Raw genomic sequence first — 25,489 nt, forward strand, 5'->3', positions numbered from 1 at the left:
TTTGCATTACCCCTCTATTCCCAGAGGATATTTTTAATATGTATGCATTTGCTCAGAAACAGCCAAAGAAAATCTCAAATCATACATTTAAAAAGGACTTTCTCAGACAGCATGCACATTATCTAGCAAACAACAGGTACCTTTTTGGAAAGATAGGGTCCAATTTGTTTTGCTTCTCCTAAATGCAATTCTTTAAAGCTAAGACTTTTGTGGAAAGGCTGATGTGAACACACATGGCTGTATCATTCAGGACTCTTCAGTAATTTCACAGAGCTTGCTAACCACTAATTTGACTAGGAATTTCAAGAGACATTACTTTGAAGAACAACAAAACATGTACAAAGCCAACTCTCCTAATGAAAGTTGCCCATTCTGAACAGTGCTTCTACTTTTCCTAACCTAACAAAGGAAACTACATGCAAGTCTTGTTTTCTCCACTTTCCCCAAGAAAACCAACTTCTCTAAAAATAACACCTTCTTTGGCTTTACCAGGCTTTGGCCTCAACTGAAGTTGCTGAATGCTCTCAGTATATTCCAAATAATAAGGTTTTCAATCCCCTGAGCATTTGTATTTCACTTTGAATTAATCTTTGTCAGATGAGCTCCAGGCATCACTGAAGCAGAGTGAACTGGTTGCATAAAACTTCAAGTTCAGTTCCTTCTGCCACCAGCCCTGACAGTGCTAGAACAACTAATACACAGAGTAGAAAATTTCCATAACTGCTGAAGATCCCACACATACACTGTGGAACAAATTCTTACTAATTAAAAACTGCTCCATGGGAAGGGTGGAAGAAGAGGTGGAGTATTCAAATATTTTGAAAGATATTTAATTGAATTTCTTTCTTTCAAGCAACATTCGGTGCCCAGACAATAGTCCATATGGAACTGTGCGATTTATTTTAAGGATGACATGCTGTAGAGTCACATACATCTGGAGATATGGGTAAAACCAAAAGAAAAAAAATGCTAAATGAAACTAAATATGAACATAATGAACAGAAGCATAACAGACTTCCCCAGTTTTCATTGTGATGTGAAAAGAAACAAAAGTAAAAAAGAGAGAAACTGAATAGACACTGAAAAGAGTAAATCAAATAATTAAAATTGTCTTATTTTATAATTAGAAACTACACAGTTTCAGAAATACATTTTAACTGTCCCCCTTTTCAGCAAAGTTTATGAAGAGGATTCATTTTGTTACCTTTGCAACCTCCAGGAGAAAGTACTTCACACTTAACACTTAGACCTATTTTTCTCTGATTTCAGTATGTCATCTTGAGTTAAAACACAAACGTGTCACGGCACACACAACACCAGCTGCTCCCACTTCTTGAACACATTTCTAGCACACAACCCCATGCAAGGAAGCTGAGTTTTTATACTGCAATTTCCTTCTTTTAGAATAATGATCACACCCTTTAATTTACCAAGGGTAATTAGACCTGTCTTGAGCAAAATGATGATGTTGTATGGTCTCAACCTAGATAAGAATCCCTGTCAAAATGGAAGCTAACATATTTGATTGCACATTAACTGGCTTTGTTTTAATTTAGGCCCCCAGTAGCCCTCACCAAAGAGCCCAGGGTAAAGTGTGTAACATTTGTCTTCAAACTCAAAGCATGTTATAGTTACTGACAAAGGCTTTTTGTTTTCCGAAAAAGTCCACCACAGAAAAAAGATAAACAAGACAAAACAAAGGATTATTAATCTTCCTGAAAATAATAATGCTTGACAAGAAAAAAAAAGCTTGAAACAACGCTCAACCTAATGTCACACTGACTTGCACTCCTCCTTCTGCACATTTTTATCTGGGTAATTATTCTTCATTTAAGATGTTCTCTCGCATTCCCTGAAGTTTGCTTTAATAAGTTGCTGTTTAATAACATTAAGGCCAAGAAAATCTAAATAATTTGTATTTTTATGGTGAGCTGCGAGCCACTCAATATGATTCATTATAGCACAGATTGTTTAAAGAGATGCTTCACATCAGCCCTGCATTATTCCAGTGCTGAAAGCAATTCATGTACCCAACAAATAATTATGCAAAAGCACACTTTATATAGTACTTTACTGACTAGCACAATGCAGTTGGAATAAAAACACAATATTTTGCAACCCTATACCCAGGAGCTTGTCATTTATAGCCCATCAGTATTGAACGACTTTTGACATAAGCACTGTTCTTTAGTAAATGTGCATGAATAATAGGTTCATTTCTCACAAAGATAGCCCAAACTTTAGAAGACTTTCACGATTTTCCTTTGCAGTGACTCAAAATCATATGGGCGTTTCCAGATTTTTTTTTCACATTATATATCCCAGGACTTCAGAATTTAAAACTAATATGCTGAACTGGCTTAGTCAAGTTTTTAACCTCTTACCTAACATACTGATTTAAGCCAATGCAAGTTGCAATAAAGGCAATTCTGGCTAGATATGGGACCAAAAAAAGTGTTCACAGCAAGGGTGGTCAAACATAGTTTGCCTAGTGAGGCAGCAAAGTCTCAATGCTCGGAGATATTCTAAACTTAGACAGATGGGGCCCTGAGCAACCTGATCTAACTTTGAAATAGTGGTCCTGCTTTGAGCAGGAGTTGGACAAGATGACTTCCTAAAGTATTCTATAATATTTTAATGGGCTGTAGCAGACCAAGAAGCCACATCATACACAGAAAACTCCTCCAATTTTATTTTTTAATTCACAGAAAGCCACCATTTCCTGCAAGGGAAAGAACCTGTTGAACAGAGTGAAGGGTACACCTTGCTTCTTTGAAAAACCGCACCAGCCAGGTTGTGACATGTTCCTACCAGTTCACTTTTGCTTCTCATTTGAAAGAAACAGTACGCTAGTGCTTCACCAATGGACAGTTGCCAACTCCTTCAACAAATACAACCCACCATATGTCTTTCCCATCTCAGCTCAGTGCTATAACCATCAACACTCTCCACCCTTCCTCTTGCCAATTTGCTTTGTTGCCGTTTGCCAGATTTCTGCATTTTTCATGCCTGGATACATTATGGCCCAGATTAAGAAATGTCACTGAGCAACTCCCTTCTAGGGTACTGAAGTTCTCAGCAGGTAAAAGCTGGCTTTGAAGCTGTAGGTTCAGATCAAGTCAGGTTGCAATGGACCTAAATGCAGAGATTTCCACTTTCTGAACCAAGGGCCCTAGGCTCCACGTGACTATGCAATAGGTGGGCATTTCCACCATTGCCATCAGGTCACATCCAAAAAAGCCTTTGTACTTGACAAGAGCACACAACTACCGCCTGAAGTAGGAGATTTAAACTGTTCCTGAAGGCTGTCAAAGATGCCTGACTAAGCATGCTTACTCATGCATGCTAATCTAGCATTTATTCATCCCAATCTACAATAGGGGAACGAAATCTGGTTATGGTAAAGAAAGCAGAAGAACCTGATCATTGGCCCCCGTGACACAAAATTTGATCAATACACAAAACTAAAACAGAACAAGGCCCATTCAAAGCATCGTTCAAAAAAGAAAAAAAAAAAAGGAAAAGAAACAGGAAATTTTTTATCTTTATTAAAGTTCTGAACTCACTGCCAATAACGAATGCCTGCTTTCCCTGAAATCAGTGTGTTATTCATGGCACTGGGCACTGGTGGGCAAAGCACTCAGAGAAAGTTGCTCCTGAACCAGTACTAATTAAAGACATCTTTAAAGAATATTCCGAAGAGTTAAGTGCAACTCAAATGTTGCATCAGCAGTCTGAGAGAAAAAAAAAATCTGAATATTCTTTTGTAAGCAAATCCAAAACTAAGAGAAAACTCAAATCAAAGCATGGGTTTTCAGACAGACTGCTCGAGACCTTTTATTCCTCAATCTCAGGAACACAAGTATAAGCAACTATTAAAACAAACTAAACAAGTCAAGAAACTATTTCCCATAACCTAATTTAAAATTTTAAACAAACCTCAAAAGGTTTTGGGATGTGTCCTCTACGAGACATTCTGCTGACTTAAAAAAAAATCTGTATAAATTAGCACGCATGAGCAGCAATTCCTCATGAATGTTAATATAACTAAACTAAATCCAATAAACATGAAGAGAGGAAAAAATTGCAAGCAACATAGCTATTGCTTATCTGGAAGGAATGAAAGTTAGGATAAACGGGGATTTTGTTTTGTCCTGGTGACACAGAAGAAGTAACACTTTCAAAGTTCCATCACCAACATCCCATTGACTGTCAGTAAAGTTTAGACCCTGAAGCACTTCTATTGCTTTTGTAAATAAAGATGAGGTTATTTCAAAAAGGTTAGCAAGAGTAGCAACTTTTCCATTTAAAAGAACCGTGTGCTGTGCATTTAACTGTAGGTGTCCCAAAAGTCTTCAAGCTCCTTTCCCTGCTACCTCAATTCCACTGTCTGAGCCTAACGCTTATCGCAGCAGTCTTTATTACGACGGAAGTTCACTGAAGCAAGAAACATCTCTAAGATTTATCTGGATGGTGCCTAGTGCATGTTTTCAGACTGCAAGAAACACGTTGCAATTACTGCATTACCAAACCAGGGAAAAAAAAAATCCAACAGTTAATGAAAATAGCTTAAATTCATGATAGATATTAACAACTGATGGATTCAAATACTTTCTGTAGGTGGCTCTCTACCATAAAATAATAGGAAGTACAAGACTTTCAAATCACTGCAATGTCTTCCTTCCTGTAGAAGTATATCAGTATCTGTTCTTAGAAATTTTCAAGTGTCTGAACCCAGCTAATTAGCTGGCACCATTACCAAGAAAACAACTGGCAGCCAACTCAACACCACACTGGGAAGGTACAAGACCCTTTACATCACTGACAACATATTGATATTTAAATACCTCTTTATTGTCCCCGGAAGATCCAAACTGAATGGAATTTGATAGGAGGATGCTAGCGTGTCATCCACAGCCTTGCTTATTTCCTGTAGTTCTCTCAGAGAAACACAGCCAAGTAAAGCAGTCAGTTCGCAGTCCTGTGACTGAATAAGCCTGTCTTGTTCCTCAATTTCTCTTCTTAGCTGTTGATCTTTTGCTTCCAATACAGCCAGCCTTGCTCGGAGGTCTTCAATTTCTTTCTGCATGGAACAGAAACCTCAGTTTACTATGAACAACATTAAGGACATTGGTATGTCCCTAAAATAATGTCTTAGAAGCATCTTGAATTATGGTTGCCCGATTTAGCACAACACTAGATGAGAAGACAGCTTTTTGTTGACATGCAAAAATCCTTACATCTGTTGTGTTTAGAAACCAGCATTTCTACAGTCTGAAACTCCCCACCTGCATTTCAACACCGTATGGCAGGTTCCTCTGCCAAAAGCAACTGCAACAGGCACCTTTTCCCTTTAAAATACACCAGTAATTCCTAAGTTAAAAACTTTGTTTAAAAAAAAAAAAAAAAAAAAAAAAAAAAAGATCTCAGTTCAGCCATAACCACAGAATCCTGTGTCAGACTGACAGCTAAGGTGAACAACCATCTATCCATCCTGCTGCAGAATATCCCTGCAAGGGTTCCTCCAGGTTTCCCATTCAGTATCTGGCACAGGACACAAGTGGTGAACCACTATCTAGTCCTTTTTATTATTATTTACTTTTAATTGGAAACACAAAATCCCTCCCCCCAACTTAATAAATGACCAAAGCTTTGCCTTAGTTGCACTAATCCTGCCAGAAGTTTAAACACCACATATTATGATAGTGATGTTTCCTGCAAAAGCACATTCTAATTTCTCCTTGGAAACCCAACAGATGGCTTGCACCCAAGGAACAAGCATTTCATGAAGGAATTTGGGTTGCTGAGTTAATAAAATTATTTAATATATCGTTTTTGGCTCATTTGTCCAGAATTTGAAAAGGAAATTTAAAAAAAAATACAAATAAAAATCGAACTACTCATGATCTAAATTGCTGAACGTCATGCTGGAGAATTTGATTCTATTCCTACATTTCTTACAGTCTTTGTAAAACTTTGCAAGCCATTTAGCCTATTATCTGCACACACAGTCACAGATTGAACGTTCACCATTTTCCATACAACCTAAAAGAGGGGTCTCTGAAGTACTATCTATAGACTCTCAACAGAAATCAAAGCTTGTAATTTCATATGACCTTATTCAGTCCAGTTTAAAAAAAAATGTGGGGGGAGGGAAAAAAAAAAAAAGGAAAAAAGTACCTCTTTCAGGTAAGTAACTAGGCATTACAAAACTGACATTAAAAATTACCACGTAGCTTTTAATGAAAATTCACTACTTGATTCTCTATCTGTAAAATTGGCATCTCTTCAACCAAAGACAGTTGCACAGAAAAAATCAAGTGGTTTTGAATCACTCAGATGCCGTGCTGATTGATGGTGTAAAAAGAGCCAATTCACCAAAATTAATAAATCTGCATCCAAAAGAGGGTTTGAGCGGTGTACAGTAAGAAGATTTTGGGGCTGAATATCAAGTAATGAAGATAAAATGCTATTTTGAATATCTCAACAAGTACTTCTTCAGCAACGTATGAGAAATCCAGAAAAAAAAACGCATGCTTTTATAATTAAAGACTCAAGACTTTCACAAAGCATACATACCATGTGCAGGTAACTGATTTGTGACTTTTTCTTTTTTTGTCTTTTTCAGTGCTTCACTTTGAAACCTTAACATTCTTCCAATGTTTTCAGTGAAATTTAAGCGAAGCTTAGCTCAGTAATGCTCATCTTATAAACAAACATATTTTATGCTTTGTTGCACTATAAAAAGCTCCCTGACTCTCCATGAGTATTACTTAAAACAAGAAACAGTCCCCTGCACATGAAAAGGTTGAAGTGGCTCAAAAGAAATCAAGTTATATTAGTGCTGTGCAGTACATACATCAATTATTTTCCACCTTTGTTTTATTATTTACATTTCGCTATAAGAAAATAGAGTGGCCCATGTTTCAACCCGCGGGTGTTTGCCAAGGACAGAAAGGTCAGCAGGCCAAAAACATCAGTGTTGTTTCTTTGAGTCTCAAATCAGGCTTTTAGTGTGCACAAAGGACAATTCTGTCTCTGTATTACTAGATTGGGAATCCTGCCAAAATCTTAATAAGCCCTACTTAATACAAAGACCTTCATATTCTTTGCAAATGTCGTAATTGCAATCACTGCAATAAGCAACCTACAAGGGAACAGAAAAGGAGATGAACAGAATTTGGTTTTACAAACACACTTTTAGTACTGAAATATTTTTACAAGTTAAGATAGCAGAAGCATACAATCTGCATTCACAAAGAAAAAGCTATTCTGCTTTGGAACAGTTTACTCTTGAGAGAATGGAAATTTTAGCCAGTAAACTGGAATTTTCTCTCTTTTCCAGAAAGGCCAAGAAACCTTTAAAGTGTTCTTAGGGCAGCCTCCAGAAATGGATAAGAAGGACAACGCCTCAGCATGGAGCAACAGATGATATTTAGCTCACTAAACATAAGCTAGAGTTTTACTTTTTGCATTTGAGTTTAAAACTGGGATTTCTAACATGACCACTAACCGCTACTAATTGTGAACATCAAACTTCACTTAGGGCTTGTGTTGTCCATGAAGTACAGATTGCAGTAGAAACATTACTGGGTAAATCTGAATATCATCACAAGCTGTATCAAAGCCCTGAATATAAATGCAGAACCAGCAGGACAGAGGGTAGAAGGAAAGGGAAAATAGGGCTCAGAATATAATAATAATAATTTCAGTTATGTGAGACTTTGGGACAGATTAAAACCTTAACAGATGCTGGAAGCCACCAATCATCACAGGTCAGCCTCTTCTAGAACTTAAAAATCACAAACATTTTGATCAAAAATAGTGTGCCTGTAAAGGCTGTGGCTAATTTGTCCCTAGTGTCACTATATAGAAATAAAAATTCACCTGGAGTAAGCATTAAAACATTACCTGGCATGAAATCTTAAGCACAGCGGTTTTCAGATGGATAGTTTGATGCAGTTGGCTGGGTATCAAGATTACCAAAACTAGTTTTCCAGACGCTGGTAACATTAAACTAGACTATATCTGTTCTTACATATTTATGAAATAAATCCAAACAATGCAAAGGTAATGACTAGGATGGAGAAGTAAGTTATCTGAGTATGACTTTGCAATGGCCATCTAAGATTTTTTCACCATTTCTTTCTTCTTATGTATATGTATTTGTTTGTATACACACATATTATTTAATTATTAGATCAAAGGAAGAAAAGTATTAAAAATAATGAGATTTCAAGAAAAGAGCAGAGAAATAAAACTAAGATGTCACAGTTCTGAATGTTACCACCAAGATTTAAAAGGAGATGGAGCAAAGACCTATGCTAGACAGTAAATTGAGGTTTTTGAAAGGAAAAAACAGAGCTAAACTATGCTTAAACGGCTTACAGATTTAAAATTGGACAGAAGCCATCTTAAAACATTCCATTTGCCAACACTACCACGTTGTGGCATCACGTATCAGTGTAAAGTTATGCTGGTAAATGCCAACTGCTCCGTGATGATTGCTTTATCCTAATGAAAGGTATCAATCATCTTCCAGGAACAAAAGCTGGTAAATCACATATTGATAATCAAATCTAACCAGAAATGGATCAAAGATTGCATCTGTCTAAATTATTTGTTTTCAAATAAAAATTTCTGAAGATCGATGAAAATTAAAAATGGCAAATTAGGACATAAAGAGCAGACTTAAAAAAAGATAATGAGGAAAGTTAAAGCATACACACAAGCCACTGAGCCTTCCAGCTCTGCTTTTCTTTAATGAGATTAACACAGCTCCTGCGGCTGCCATCTCCAATCATCACTTAGATTATCAACTGGACTACAGCCAAGGCTCTAATTGCTGCACAGAACAAAGTCACTATTACAATAAGTTTATTTAATTCTGTGCGACAGCTTACAAGCTTTTTCCCACACAGCACTGGTTCTTTGAGACAACTTGGCAGGTTTGTTACCTGTAGCCATTTCTTTTCTTGAAAAAGCTGCTTTCGTTTTGTGGCCGAAACCTGCATCCTCTCCTTGTAAGTGGATCTCAAAAGTTTATGTTCGTTTTCATGCCAAAGTTGGGTTTCCTCGTTTCTAACCCTTTGAGGAAGGTAAAGACAAAAACTAAGAATTAGTGTTATCACTGGGTATTGACTGTTTCAAGATTAAAAAGGTAAGAATGCTCCACGTTACCTTCAGATTCATAACACTCTGCCACCAGAATGATTACATCTTAAACAGATACACAGTTAGTGAGCAAGACATTTCCCTTGGCATATCTTCCTTTATTATATCAAACATTTACACTGTTTTTACAACACGCAGAAGAAGGAAAAAGGAAAACTTGTATAGCTTCAGGCTTCCCCCAGCTACTTCATTTTTCAGAAATTTATCATTCACCGCCTTGAAATAGACAACACTAAGGCATGTAATTTCCATCAATACAGAGAGAAATCTCTTTCAGACAGAAGTTTAGAAACTTGCCAAAGCCATTTTTTTGCAGCTTCTGTCAGCTTTTGGAACCCACGCTAGAGATCATCTGGAGCGTTTGCTCCACAATGCCAAGTTTTATTTCTCTCTCGCACAGCGAGCTCTTTCAAACTCGCAGTCAGTGGGATTCCTCACAGTGGTCGGTACAGCCCTCAGCTGTAAATCTTTGCATGATTGGACCCCAAGATAATCAGCGCGTTACATTAAGTGTCAAGTTTATAATCAGCCTCTCAAAATGCACCTGCAAACAACGCAAACCTATTTTGCCATGTATGTTTCTGCGTAAAGGCATGCACACTTGTAAGGCCAATGGCACTTCCATGTCCATCTCCTGAGACAAGTACCTACATTTCCACACAAAGCGTACAGATGCATTTTAGTAGAGTGTTTAAAATAAATAGATACAACTTTGTCTCAAATGAAGGACATTTTTGAAGCATGATTTCCCACTGTAATCTTACAAAACAAAAACATAAATGCCACACACAAAAAAACATGCATCACAGGTGGTGTAAGCGTGATTAATCACACAATTACAATCTCCATGCACAGCTGTTTAACAATGTAGAACATAAGATTCATGTCTCTTCTGCAGCATCATAAGAATACATGCTTTACTCCCACTCTGTGGGCTAAAATGTACTAAAAAAGGCAAAAAAAAAACAAAACAGTTCCAAAATAAATGGCATTATTACTTAAAACAAAATTCATGTAATGATTGTGTATCTTCATTTCTGCAACACAGTAAATCAGGCACCCATGTGTGAGGTGCTAGGACATCTGTGTATCTGTGCCTTGCCTTACAGATTACGGGGGCTTCAACCAACCATATTTTCCAGCATTCTTTTAAAAAAAAAATTAATAAAAAAAAAGAGGTAAGGATGCTACATGTTACCTTCAGATTCATAACACTCCACCACATCTTAAGCAGGTATACAGTTAGTGTAGGGTTTTTTTTTTGTTTGGTTGTTTAAAGCAAGCTGCATCTTTCTGAAAACTGCATGCAACCAAAATTTTTAAGCAGCTGATCAAAATCTAGAAAATATTACACAACAACCAAGGTTTTCCTGAGAACCCCTTGGAAATCACATTAATATCTGCCTGCTTGGTATTGATGAAACAGAAACAAAATCTCCCTGATCTCACTGAGCCTGTGTTACCACACGAAGCCGGTATTGTTCCTGACCTAAACAAAACCAGACTTGGCTCCTACCACATGCCCACAATATCCCAACGCTGAGTGCATTTACCTAAAAATTCATCTCATAATTCAATCATGTAAAACAAAATCAGGGCATGAACGTCAGTCTCATATATTAAACAAATAAATTGCCATACACGCTTTTCATTTAAAAAGTTCTTCATTTGCAAGAAGATGAGACTGGCTTGATTACAGTAAAACTGCAATGTTCTGCTCTTCTGGGGCTAGTCATTTGTTTCATTTTCAAGTTGAAAAAGGACACTTTGGACATCACTGTTTTGTTCTGATTCAAAATGAAACCAAAGATTGAAGTCTACAAATTTTCCTTGAAGAAGTGGTCCAGCTGTACTATATAAAAATGCTGCTGGAACAGAAAAAAAAAAAAAAATTAAACTATTACAACTCCCTACTGAAGACAAAGGGTATGCTCGCTCCCATCAACAAAGGAGCCAGACTGCAGACAAGTGGTGTGAAAGGCTATATGAATCAAGCAAGAAAAATAAAAGGTGCACAACAACACAGTCAAACTCAAGCTCAAAGAAAAGAGCGTGTGCAAGACAGAAAAGTGAGGAGTAAGAGGATATTCATCTGACCCTGAAGAATGGCACTGCTCTCAGACCTGTGCAAAGAGAAGAGTTACAGATAAAATCATCAGAAAGAGAGCAGGAAAACTTTCGTAAACGTATACATTATTTGTATTATATACATATAAATATAATACATATATTTTATATAAAAATAAGCAGACTACATTTTTCAAGGAAGCTTTAGCAAATCAATTCCTGTGACACTGAAAACACTACCAGCTCTAAATCCAAAACCATTACAAACTAATGCATAGAGAGAACACATTTTAATGATAAAATACTCTAATCTTTAGGGAATGGTAAAACAGCTTCTTAGAGCCTCAAAAGGCAGGAGAAAATAAGGAGTGAAGTTAGTAATGAAACGTTTCAAACTAAGTTCTAAAAATATAGGCTAAAAATACACTTAAAATCCAATAGATAATTTCTCAATAAATCCTATTACTTGTACTGATTTTATCTAATTTTCATGTATATCAAAAAATACACCAAAATTTATTTTCTGACACGCCGCAACCTTTATATATACAAGCTGCCAGAATACAAAAGGTTTTTCTTCTTTCATTTGTTCTACAACATTTGAGAATAGCTTCCAACACCTATGAATAATCCTCTTACTTCTAACAACAGTAACCGGTAGCATAGCTGAAGAAAGACCCAGGAATAGAGGCAACTTTTTCTTCCTAAACTAACTATCTCCCTTGGGTCATCCAAGGCATCTCACATTCCCCCAATCTTTGAAGTTGTTCTCCCTTCAAGAGAAGACTGAGAAGTTATTTTTGTGACTTTGTACAGTGCAGAGCACATTACTGCCACCTAACAAGTGATGCATAAAAGGAAGCTCCTAAAGATCTATGCATCTCAAAGAAGAATCTTTTTACTTTATATTTAAATGTCCTTTCATTGCGTGAAAAGGAGCGTCAGAATTAACTCCATGGGGAACCTTTGTTCAAGCTGTCTTGCTGTCATATACCTAAGCTGCTGGGTCAGGATTCAATCCCACTCCCACTCAACATCAGTCAGAAAAGTTCGATTCGATTCACCATTTCATCATAATCAATCTTTTTGAGGGCAATTCTGAAAGAACTGTGGGAAAAGAGGGGGAAGGCAAGTTTTCATAAACGTGCTCCATATTGATATGCTAGAAGGTCCTTAAAAACCTGTATTAAAATTCTTCACAAACTATATTCCATACTTTAAGAAAGACAGAAGTGTTATTTTACATAGTAAGGAGGCATCAAACTCACCGATCTGCAGCCCAGCGCAATGTTGCTTGAACTTGGGTAACAAACCTATCCAAAAAATTGCTAATTGAAGGGTGTCTTGAAGGAAGCTGGAATTTTAAAGATTTTTTTTCTTTCTCCAGTTCTTCTAGTTTCCGTCTAAATTTATCAGCTAGACATTCAATTCAAAAAAAAAAAAAAAAAAAAGGTTACTGAACAGTGAAAAAAAGGTTCTGCTTTAACTGAAGAAGTATAAGGTTTGATCAACGAGAAGTAAAATCCACATCACAAATGGTCCTTTACCTTTTGATAAAATACTGCAGTCTGTCTTGCTCCGGGATGAATTACTGAGACTACAACAGACAATATCAGATAAGCAGGATGCTCAGCAACTTTGTTCTATGACAAAGACAAAACTGCAGGCTTCCCAGCACTTTCACAGAGTTTTAATCTGGTAAGGCTCAAAGTTATCAACCATGCTTACCCAGAGTAACAGCTCGGAACTGAGTTCTCTGAAAACTTCCACTTTTCACTGGTCCAGTTTTAAAACAACCTTAAATGGCAGTCCAGCATCTAAGGTCTGATTTTTTTAAGTGCATTGTTATTAGATCAAGAACTGCAGGACTACCTTTGATAACTCAGCTATACATTTCGACAGAAAATTCACATGCAGTTATAAGAATTTTAACAATTATTTCATTCCAGACTCTCCTGAATTATGCTTAGCTTATCATCCAACAAAAAGATTCACTTTCTACTTCAAATACAAATGACAGTGGCCATTTAAAGAGTGTTCTGACTCTCCTGTAGCTCTATAGACTTAGAGCAAACACTTCTCTATATAAGTTAGTCTTTACTTTGTCTTCTTCCTCCGTGTAGAAACCAAAGGAACATGGTTCTACATACAGATAGATATTTCTGGTATGTTTATCCTCTATTTCTATGGTGCACACATACTAGGCAAAAAAAATCACGCACAGGATAGATAATAAGCCTGGCTGGTCCAAGCCAGAACACCTTTGATGATACATTAGTCAAATCAGAGAGTTTTGAGTTAGTCCACAAATGGAAAACCTTTACAATCCAGTACTTTCCTTGTGACCTTGCTGTCTGCAATCTTGTGTGATTAGCATTCCTTCCCTTCCAGCATTTTCAGTACATGTTCCTATCAGAATAACATCCATCTGTGCATGCTTTTTACCGCTTATTTTCTTTCTTTTTCCTCAAAGGGGTTTTAAGAAGAGAGGTGGTTTACATTTGCTGTTTTAGTGAAATGATCCATTTTTACAATAATCTATCATTAGTATTGATCTCCCTTCCGCTTCTGTGGTGATGGGGTGGAAATAAAGACACAGACTGTACTAATGAGGCTAGATCTCCCTAGGCCTGCAGACTGTTCCAAGTAGTTAAACTCATGCTATTATTCTTATTAGGGAGAAAAATGCTGCCAGAAGGCTCTAGATGAAATGTGTGTATACTTCTCCTGCAGAGGAGAAACCCCTCTTCAGCACTGGAGGTGAATTACATCTGTGGTGCACTTCTCAGGGGCCACAACTGAACAGATTCTTCCCGTCCCTATCTCCACAAGGAAACTGCACAACATAAACTACCAAAATATAGCAGACTTAACGACTATGAAAAGATGAGTGACAAACTAAAAAAAAAAAAAAAAAAAGTAGATTGCTAATTTAGAGGGCAAATAATATATCTGTATTGTCCACCTTCCTTGCAATATTTAATATAAAGTTGATCAGGAACTTGAATTTGAAGCTTGACTCTTTCCAAGGATCAAAACCACGTGCACCAAAAATAAAGCTCACCCACATGGAAACTTTGCAAGAAGTCCTACCCAGGTACACTCCTCTACCACACTCAAGTTTGTGCAGGGAGAAAGCCACCAAAGGAACAAGGTAAACAATGAGTTAAGTCTTTGTTTTCAGAAAAAAGTCAAGTATTTGGCAACTCCAGGCTATCCCTGGGACTTTACAGGGCAGCCTGAGATGGAACAACTCAGCTAAGGCCAGACTGGGAAAATCTGAGAGCTACGGTTATCCACAACCCCTCTAAGAAAACAGCTACGCATATGGCAATAATAATACTTCAAGACACTTCACATCAGCATGGATATCAATATAGCCATAGATCCGACATGCTCCAAGAGTTTTTTGTTTGTTGATTTTTTCCCTGTTTAATAGTAGGGTGTTAGAGTGTGCAAACACCTCCTGGTACTCTCAGCCATAGGAGCAAAGGGCAGGCATGCCACAGTCATCACTAGATCTCTTGCAGTTTTTAAATACATGGTAGATGAGCGCCCTCAAAAACGATGATGAACCACCATGGATCCTACTGCACCTATTGCTCCCTTGGGACTGGAGCTCTCCTGTGCGCACCTCATCGCAGCAGTAGGCAGGTACAGCCAGTCCAAACCATGGGCTCAGGGAACACTACGAGCAAACACACAGCAGTCCTGCTTTCCTCTGTCTGCAAATTCATCTGACAGTTAATTCTGGTGCTAAACAGCGACAGAGCTCAGGGCAGCAACTTGAGGGCTGGCTGAAGTCTCAGTGAGGACAGATCAGAGCTGCCAGCAGAACTGCAGTGCTGCAGTAACTCGCACGCAGACTATAAAACATACACACCGCTGGGACTATCAGCAGAGCCGTCTCACGTGCTCAGGATCCTGGTAATACTGCAGTGGACAGAAACAGCAATTCTACCAAGGTCCTCATCTGTTTTCCTCCGCTCTACCCCAAACTGAGAAGGGACAGCCAGGCAGGACACTGCTGAATGCTTCTCTTCTATATGTGTTCTGACATAGCAGTGCTGGCTTAGGTAGCTCGTTAGGCACTACCCCAACCATATTATGCAAACCAGAAATTAGGACAACTGGAAATAGTCCTGAGCCTTGTGGAAATGCCTTCAGTTAACTTTCTTTCCCTAGGCCACGCCATCACAGCAGATGAGGCAGCCAAGCAACTGACAGCAGACAACAGTAGGCAATGGTTATTATTAGCAGGAGAGACAAGTTTTGGACAAGCATGTATTAGCAGCCTCTTACAGATTTTTTGTTTGTTTTGTTTTAAAAAAGAGCAGTAAGGGAACACCCAAGTTATTGCAAATCAAACCAGGATCTCTCTCACAGAGCAGTATTATACAGATTTATTGGCTTCAGGTCAGAAGCGATATATATCTGGAGCTATTCTGTGTATGCAATGTTGAAATAAAAGCTGGGTCATCTTGGATGACAAGGAGCGGGCAGGACCATTCCTTCTTGGGACAACTCTGTAACTCCATTCATCAGCAACTCCACAGGATATGAGGACACAGATGAGAATCAGAAGTCCATATTTTGACAAGAAAAATGCATCAGAATTTGCATCTCATGTAGAATTTCAAACACTAATATAAAAAATATCGCTGCTACAACCAGAAAAGTAAGAACTGAATTGTGGCCAATGACCACTGACGATCAAAACAAGCAGGAACACCTACTTTTACTCAAATCATTCACTGTTGGGCTTCCTTCATTACCTGAACAGGATTTATGGCAACTCTCTACAGCTATTCAAAGAGTTTGGACACATGGCAGAACACGCTTTCCCTTCCCAGCAGGTATGGCAGCAGCAGCATTTACTGTTGTAAAGCTTCCCAGGCATTCATCCATAACAGGGCATCGCCAAATGGCAGGCTTCAAGGAAGACATAAAGACTCAAGTGCAGAAATAAACTACAAAAAATGGCCTGGGGAGAAGAAACAACTAAATTGCATTTGGGATGGCAGGGCAGGAAAAGACAGGATCATTCTGAGAGATCCATATGACAGGACTCAGAGGTACTACTACTGTGACTGAAAGATGGGGAATTAACAACACAGGTTTATACTCGCGCTGTGCTCTCCAAAACCAGCTGCTGGGGGATGCAGAAGACTGGTGTTCTCTGTATCCAGGGCAAGCAGCTGGAAAATTTGCACTGAAAAAGAAGCAAAAGAATAAAACCCATCCTACCATACCTCAATTTATTCTTTGACATGATTATGCTTACACAATGTTTTTGTGTCCAGTCGTTTCATCCTTCCCAGCCCTAGAAACTGGCTATTTTTGGAAGGAAAACAGATGAGGAACCCCACATGACACTTCATTCTCTCATTAATTCTTGGCTGCATCCTGCTTTATATATTCCAGTCTACACAGAATTCAATTAGCTTCCACTACGAGACATTTCTAAATCATTTGTTCCACTGGTATTTTAGAAGTATTATTACTGTACATATCTGCTTGTCACGTTTCAGATTAAAAGACTGGTTATCCTTACTGGTTATCCTATACTCATTGGGGATTACACCCCAAGAAGCTCCACCACGACCGAGCTGAATATTGCAGCACTCAGCTTCTGGGCTCCTCTTGTATAAAGGAGCCCCCTCAGTTTGACCTGGCTGACGTCTTCAGTGCATGGAGAAACCAAGACACCTCAGTGCCAGCTGCCGAGCAGGGAGCCACGCAAATAAGGCTTATCTCAGTCCAGCTTTCCATGCTGCAACTCAGGAGAGAACTAGATGAAGCAGAAGTAATGGAAATGATAAAAATTCTAGCAAAGATGACACATGAAAGAGTTCAAAAAGATGGATTTTGTAATCTAGCAAAGATAAAGACTGAGGGAGCAACTTTCAGTATACCAGGAAGCTGCAAAGAAAGAATTAATAAAATGTGTTTCACATCTACTCAAAACTAGAGTCCTCAGTAACAAACCTGAGTTGCAACAAAGGAGAACAGGAAAAACAGAGACAGTAAAGCATTAAAACTAGCTGCTTGGGAGAGCCAGGAAATCTCTATCAGTGTTAGTTTTCAGGTCAAACATCTCTCAGGAGTAGTTCTGGCATAGTTTTTAAAGCTGAGGCCAGCAAAATCAAATGTATGCTCCTGAGACCCCTTTCCACCATATTCTCTAGGATTTTCTAGCCAGGAAGCAGACAGAAAACCTTTGCTATTCTTAAGCCATTAGGCTCAAGAACACCACTTTCTTTTACCCTCATTTTAGACTTTTAAGCATGCTATTTCAACACAGAAAAAACCTTCACAGAATTCCGGAGCTCACTGATGAACTGAGACATGTAAAGAAACCACGTGAACTCAAACACATACATCACAAACACGTGTTTAATGCTTTGTTCCTCTATCCCATACTTCACAATAGGTCATCTAACACAGTTTACGTGTAAAAAGCAATTCCCTTACTTGAGGAAGTAGCATGATAGACATTTGTTCTAAAATGAAGGAATTTTGGGGTATTCAATACAGACCATTTTACATGCAAGCACTTGGAATAAAGCGTAATTCCCTTTACCAGCCTTTTATGTCACTGTGGTCTGCTACTAGCTTGCTGACTTGGAGCAATCCTATGGATACATTAGACAAAGCTCCTACTTCTGTGCAAAAGCCAACCTTTAAATTGCCTCCATCCCCACTGTTACTGCCTGATGCACTCCAAACATCCCACTCTGCTTGAAGCCAGCCCAGGGTGCAGGCGTGGAGAGGCAGCCTACCTGCTGTTCTCAGCCAAACAGACAGCAGCCTGAGAAATGCACAGTCTCCAAGGATCATGCTTTGTAACAGCTTTGAGCAAAGGAAGCAATTTCCATAATTTTTAATTGACCATATGAGAACATCTGGCTACCTACCTAGTTTTTACATATTCTAATGTGGTTTTGTATTATTATTATTCCCATGAAGCGCAGTTTCACTTTATCAAAACTATTTATCATCATTTAAAAAACATTTAAGGAGATCATCACAGTGAGGGTAGAACTTCATTTACTACATCCTGCATATATTTACAGTTATTTATGTCTGCTCTTTGCTGATAGGTGGTAAGATGATCAATCGTGTTATTCTATGAGCTGCTGGAGGACATTAAGAAAGCATTTCTTCAGCTGGTTCAACTAGAGAGGACCATTTGATCCTGCCCCACAATTATGTAAACAACCACTTTCTTTCCCTCACTCCCCTCAAAAATCTGAAGGACTTAAAACTGGATTTGTGCACAGTTTGCACGTGAAAATCACACGCTGCAATCCTAAAGTCTTTTTCTTAGCTGCTAGGTACTTCCAGAGCCAGGCAGCCTTCCCAGCGTTTGCTTTCTTAAAAACCTGAAAGCTTCCTAGATGACTTAAGTATTTTTATATACTCAGCATCAAAAATATTTTATAATCTATTTTGTACAAGCAGAACTCCCAAGATCCGCCCAGCATCCTGTGCCCAGCTGCACATAGGAACAGACTAAGAAGCAAAGCACAAAGCATCCTCTTACCTCGGTACTGCTTCCTGAGCCTACAGCGCTTGTTGCATGAAAGCCTTCCTAAGCAAGACATTACTCCTCAACCACTGCTTTGAGGGAGGGGAAAGTCACAAGTGGATCAACATTTATCCACTAGAAACTTCTCTTTTCTGTGGTCATGTATGTTTTTGGTCTCCAAAATACGCTATGACAGACAATTTCAAAATGTAATTATGAATTCTATCAACACACACCAGCTGATAATTTTAAATCTAAAGTCTGATGATGTTATTAGGTATTTCTTTTTCTTTTGCTGTGAATATGAGATAACATTCCATCTCTGCTTTCCCCATACATCAATAATTGAGGCATTTTTATTTTCAAACTGCACCATTCATTTTTCTGGACAGACACTTACATTAGCTAAAGCAATCCTACAAAGGCTAGGAAGTGAAGAGTCTAATTGGGATCTTGAATGTGACTAAAATGCAGCTAGATAAACAGACTATTAAAGCAAGGTGTCCATAGCCCAATTACAAGCATTGGTCCCCTGCAAAATTACTTGCAGGAGAACATGCAGACCAATTAATGTCCAAATATAATGTGCAAAGACATATCCTGTGATCAGAAATGAAGGCATTACAAACAACTGGAGTCTGCATATGCTCTTCATTTAAGGATAAATTAACCATTTAACAGTGTTAAGCAGATGCATAGTAGAAAATATTAGATTCCTTCCAAGTCCAGGCTCTCTGGATGTGTGTAAACGGGAGCTTTAGATTACATGCGGAGTGTGTAAGCCTCCAGACAAGGCCATAACCCCTTGGTACCACAGCCAAATGTTCCTGTTCCGTGTTCTGTTCATAAAAGGATAGAGCACAATGCAGGTGAAAATATCCTGATTACCAACCACTTAATTTTTCCATTTCAATAATAAAAAAAGGTAACTTTGTAAATTCAGCACACCGGGCATGCTCCCGAGGTATCAGCACAGCCTTGAGGAGCAGCTGAGCAAACCAAACTCCTGGCTGCTGAACAGCCTTTGGAGTCTGAAGCAGCCCTGACAAAATTCACCCTGAAGCAGGAGGGTCAAAATCTGTTCAAAGTGCTACATTCCACTGTTCGTTGTTCTGTGTGTATTTCTCAGTTATTTGGCACTCATACTATGTGTGACAAACCCTTCTAATTCCCACTTCACCCTGTTGAGACGCTAGATGGATGCTTTCCTTTGACTCTGGTGCTATTTAAAGTTAAAAGCCCAGTAACCTGACGAGCATAAGAGAGTCACCCTCCTGAACTCCCAGCCAGACTCAAAGCACCAGAGTGGCCAAAACACCCAGCAAGGACCTGAAGTCACACTCAGTGCTCCTGGCTTCCCCTGCTGTGTGCTACATTACCTGCCTACAATTTCTCCACTCTCACCTCTCCTAGCAAGAGGAGACTGGCATATATAACACAGGAGAGGAGAATGGAAAGGAAACCTAGTTTTCCAAGCAGTCCCGCAGATAAAAGCAATGGAGAACAGCGTCTGAAGGGCTTCTTACAAGTGCTTCTCAAGCTGACGGTCTCCCAGTGTTTTCCACCCTCAGTCCATACTAGTTACAGCCCAAGGAAATCGCTGTGTCCTTAAAAGATACAGAACATTTCAGAATTTAATATAGCGAATGTCAGTGCTGCAGCGGAGTTGGGAGCCTGAAAGCTTTAAAAATACAAGAGCAGACACATTTCAGCTGTTATATTTCTTATGAAAAGAAGCTTGACACTTTGGCAGAAATTGATTTTCCCTCTCTAATTCATATTGGATTTGAGAATGTTCATTTAGGTTTTGAACAGAAAGTGCAATTCTTCAAGATTTCACCAACATGGAAACTTCCTCAAAACATAACATCAAATTTCCTTTCCATTAGGTTTTCCACCTACAGTCTACACTTGAACATTGAAAAGTCTATGCTGTGTGTGAAACTTCTTGCCAGAAGGGCACCGGTGAAAGCCTAGTGTAGACCCAGACTAAGTTTTGTCCAGTGCCCCTATTTCATATAATATCCCCAGCAAAAGCATTGGTGACAAATTTCCACTCAAATCTGTAACATGATGTCCATATTCTAGCAATGTGAGTTAAACAGAGCAGTGATTTATGGGCATAATCCATAGGAATTGGTGCGGCTTGTGAGGGTGTAGGTAAAGGTACTATCAACGTATCAAAAAGCCCCAAAACCAGAAAGGTTCCTCCAGCTGCCTCTGGGAAAGGAAGAGGGTGAGCATCCCATAGAAACATAGGAAAAGCAACATTTTCTAATGCTGGCCAAGTAACTTAAAAGGTTAACCACACAAATCGGTATTCTGACATTTTCTTTCTCGTTATCACCTGACAGTGATGTAGGCTGACCTGTCCTTACAGCTGTTATTTCTAGGCTGAGCTTAAGGCACATCATGACGATCTGGATAAACTCACATCTCTTCTAACACGACTGTCCTGCAAGCAAAGTAGTTATTATTTGCCACTATCATCTCACAGAAAAGCCTCCAATGTAAGCCAAAACCCAATCATACAAGGCTCAGACAATGGGGAAAAAAAAATCCTACTCCAATAAACCTACATTCGACAAAACAAACAACAGTCAAAAGACAAATGGAGAAGACAAAGCAGAAGAGAGCCAGAATGGATGAAAACGGTGCATAATATTTCCATCGTACCAGTAGCTAAATCTCCACTGCCCTTAATAGGAAACTTCTGAAAAACATTACATTTTGATAGTGTTTTTAACGGCAACAGTTCTAATAGTTAGAATTTAATAAGTATTTTGCATCACAGCATAAACTAGCCACTTCCATAATTTGCTAAATGCTGGAGTAATTACATTTTTAAAAGTGCCTGACATGCCTAACAGTTACTGGAATAATGGACAATTTTCTGCATATGACAAGCCCTTACTCATCTTTGTAATTGCACTAAAATAATGGTACAATTCCACGCAGTGTCTGTCCCAGATAGTCATTATCTTTGGATTTGCTGCATTTGTAAATTCCTTCAAACACAACAAGGGTTTCAATGCATCGGCATTTTTTGGAGACATCATTTCTGTTTTAATCAATTCACCGTACAAAATAAACAATGCCCTGTTGACTGTTTGCTTTTGATATTCTCTTATAAGCATCAATTTCCAGTGAAACCACTGAGATGTCTGCATTTCCAATAGGACTTTACAGTAAAAATAATATACGATAACACTGAAAGATACATTAAAGGGAAAAACAAGCTGATTGCTGGTGCACTTTATTTGGTATCAACATTATTTTGTAAGCAGTGCTGACAGTACTGTCACTACATATGAAATTGTACAGAAATAAAGAAAAACATGTACAGCTGATTCCAGGCTGAATCTGCATTAAAAAAAAAAAAAAAGGAAAAAATGTAAGGAGGTAAGGCTATACAGCACAATGGCATATATCCCTATTCTGAATTAAATTTTGCTCTGAAAAAGATCCCTCAAAACCAGGATGCTAGCAGAAATGAATACAAAACTCCGTGGCTTACAATATAGCCATAAGGATACTCCTTCCTTTTATTAGAATTGGTAGAGAAGGAACTTTGGTAATGGTTTCCGCATACGTGAATGACTGTCAGCTATATTTTAATGTGAACAGAGGATTCAATCTTGTTCCACTATATCCCTTTCCTCACTCCAAGAATGCCCAAGCCAATACCTGCCTTTCATAACTGCCTCTGAATAAGTACAACTGGTCAATTAGAAGGTAGGCCTGTCAATTAGCAAAGAAGCAATGCGATCCCTTGCAAAGAATTGCATTATAATGTGTGATACCTGTCATTTCAACAAAGGGAGTACTAAATACTCTACAAAAAATAAAGTCTGATAGACTTCACCTTGGCTTTTCTATCACAGATTTTATGACTAGAGACAGCCAGATTACATTGGGACTTTTTGTACCAAGCTCTATTTAGGCATACATCGTGGATCTAAATTTCTTTGTTCCAGCTGTCAGACAAAGAAAAGGATACCTCATTATTGTCTCACCTGAGCATACCGAGAACACCATCCCGAAATACAGTCTGAATGTTGGGAGGGTTTGTGTTTTTTTTGTTCTTGGTTTTTGTTTTGTTTTTTGGTTGGTTGGTTTGTTGGTTGGGTTTTGTGACAGAAGTACAAAACTAGTATAGATAATAAAAGGGGTTTTCTGCAAGGTTTATTTTCATATTTTTAAAAATCTGTTTTACCTGTGCTGTAAAAATGCACACCAAAGCATCACAAGTGCTAGGCTAAGAACACCAGTGAGTAGGCATCAAGCTGCTTTACGTTGAAGTTTGAAAGAAAATAGCACAGATTTTAAGATGTGGTGGATATTGAATTGTGCAATTGTAACATCTAAAGAAACTGGCTTGCAGTTTTGTTGAAGTTACCAGCTACAGGTCAGCATCACCAAAATGCAATTAGATATTATCATCCTTCTACAGTGAGGCACAATGATGAAAAGATATCAAATGTTCCGTCTTATAGAATGCATATTGCATACAGCTAACTATAATGACAATATAAATACCTGCACACAACCTCAAACTGATTGCTCTGAAAACTGCAGAGGGAAACTCTGCAAGGAAACTTGAAGCTTTGCTCTAGAAACAAAAAGAGAGAGTAGATAAAGGAAGTCTTTGTGGTAAGTGGGCTGAAAAAAAAAAAAAAACTGCATTCATTACAGATGAGCACTTGGATGACAGAATTTTGCTTTTAGTTAAACAAAATCTTTCTTTTTCCTCCCTCACTCCATGCATTCCCTTTCATGAGTTTTCCACAATAATGGTCAATATTCCAAGTCTCAGTTTTAAAAGTCTCTACAATCTCAAATACATACATCTAATTTTCTGTTTCAATGTCCTTTCTTTATCCCTGATGCCCTTCAACTTCACCTAGAATTAAACTGATACACTTTCTGATACACTCTGTGTCAGTAGATGCAAAACCCAAAACTGTATACAAACTATTAAAGACGCTGGTGTAGTTCAGCCTAGCCACATTTCCAATTTCACCATCCATCACTATTTTAGCACCCAGAACCCAGGAATTGCACTGTTTTACATCATCCAGAAAAGGTCATATTCTAAAACAGAAAACAGTAAAAGAAAAGAGTTTACAACATTTGACATTTCTTCTCAGACTATTTTGTCTGCCGTAAATCAGAATAAATTCACATATTTTTAAACGTTTTTGGATTTAATTAAATTCCACCAGCTGAAGAAACTTGAATTCAATGACAAAGGATATCATTTAAACACAGAATAGTTGCTGACAATAACTGGTGACTTATTTCCTTGCCTATCCTTTTGAACTTGGTTTCACAACCCAATTCCCTCTTCTCTGGGACATCCTTACCCCAGTTTCTCCCTCCTCTATTTCTCTGCCTCTTCATCCTCTTCCCTTCCCACACCCCCGATCTCAGCTAGCATCTGTTTCTTTAGTCTCTCTTCTTTCCCAGCAGTGATTTGGTTCCTCCTGAACTTCTGCTGAACATAGAAATTCACTCCCAAATTCACAAATAGGCCTCCATCAAAACTCCCCCTTTCCCCAACCACACTCTTGACTGTAATCAAAGGCTGCAATAAAGTTAAATTTTGAGATAGGACAACAGAGGAAATAAGGCTTTTTAGCTATCTGATCTTCACCTGCAGTTCGTTAGCTTGCATATACTGAGCTCTTGACTCTTTCCTAAATACCATCTTCAATATCACCTTCTCAAGATTGTTTTTGGCACTAATGCATGCATGGGGTGAACATAAAATAACTGAAGTCATTTTGGGCAGTGAAACGCAACTGTAGCTTGATCACACAACTGTAAAAGGGAAAAATAATAGAATGTTAAATGTAAAAGCTGTAGTCCCTCTTTTTCCTGGAGACTGTATCTGAAGCACACTTTGTCCAAGTTTTAAGTCATTAAAGTTGTCCAAATTTTAAGTCATTAAATATTATCTGACATTCCCATAATGGCACCAAATTCTGTAAAAAATACAGTAAGTTTAGGGTTTTCAAAGCAGTGTGAAATGTAAACATCTCTACTAAAACACGTTCTCAAACTGAGCTGTAACACAGGCACGTCTCACTGCAACATCTTATGGAAGACAAGCAGATATAACACACTTCCTTGAAATGGCAGCTGTGTGCTCTGCATGTTGGGAACAAACCTTGGAAAACCTGGGATTTCCACCCCAACACAGTCGTTTAAAAATAACACAGCCTGTATGTTAGGGCAACAGGGTGCAAAGCAGAGCTGGCAATTCTCTGTTTTCCCATCCTCACCCATCCAACAGATTTTCTGTAGTATTTCTTGTCAAGTTATCAGCAGCTTAAGAGTATGATAGGAAGAAAACAGTTAAAGAGTTGTTTGATTTCCCCATAGGAACCTCACAAAGCAGTCTATCAGCCTGCTTTGCGCTGGAAAGGCTGAAGTGAACAAAGGAAAGCATTACCATACAAAACATCTCCCACATGGGTGTGTTTTCCTTTTTGCTGCTTCCCATAAGGCTCTCAAAACACAGAATGCTAACCAAAATATTACAGGATCCTACAGATCTCCAGCATACCTTTAGACAAAATTAAAGAATAGTTACAGGCTTATATGCATAATCAAGAAACACCATCTAGAAACTCTTTGCCCAGAGTTTCCTTTTATGCATCTACACGTATCTGCATCTTTATGGAAGGAAAAAAAGAAAAGAGAAAGCAGTAG

At 38.3% G+C, this 25,489-nt stretch overlaps 1 protein-coding gene across 14 annotated transcripts in view; it reads right to left on the reverse strand.

Moving 5' to 3' along the window:
• The window catches only part of DISC1 (DISC1 scaffold protein), a 197,563-nt gene that overhangs the window by 126,526 nt on the left and 45,548 nt on the right, over positions 1–25,489 (reverse strand). For all 14 annotated transcript variants that reach the window (XR_011808282.1, XR_011808283.1, XM_072035781.1 and 11 more), the window contains 3 exons: positions 12,510–12,657; positions 8,958–9,087; positions 4,848–5,083 (listed from right to left, as the gene is read on the reverse strand). Coding sequence is in view for 12 of the 14 variants with exons in the window: in XM_072035781.1 (XP_071891882.1) it covers positions 4,848–5,083; positions 8,958–9,087; positions 12,510–12,657 (514 nt within the window). In the remaining 2 variants the exon portion in view is untranslated. The remainder of the gene's footprint in view (positions 1–4,847; positions 5,084–8,957; positions 9,088–12,509; positions 12,658–25,489) is intronic.

Source organism: Anas platyrhynchos, chromosome 3 (genome assembly GCF_047663525.1).
Source record: "Anas platyrhynchos isolate ZD024472 breed Pekin duck chromosome 3, IASCAAS_PekinDuck_T2T, whole genome shotgun sequence".
NCBI classification, from domain to species: Eukaryota; Metazoa; Chordata; class Aves; order Anseriformes; family Anatidae; genus Anas; species Anas platyrhynchos.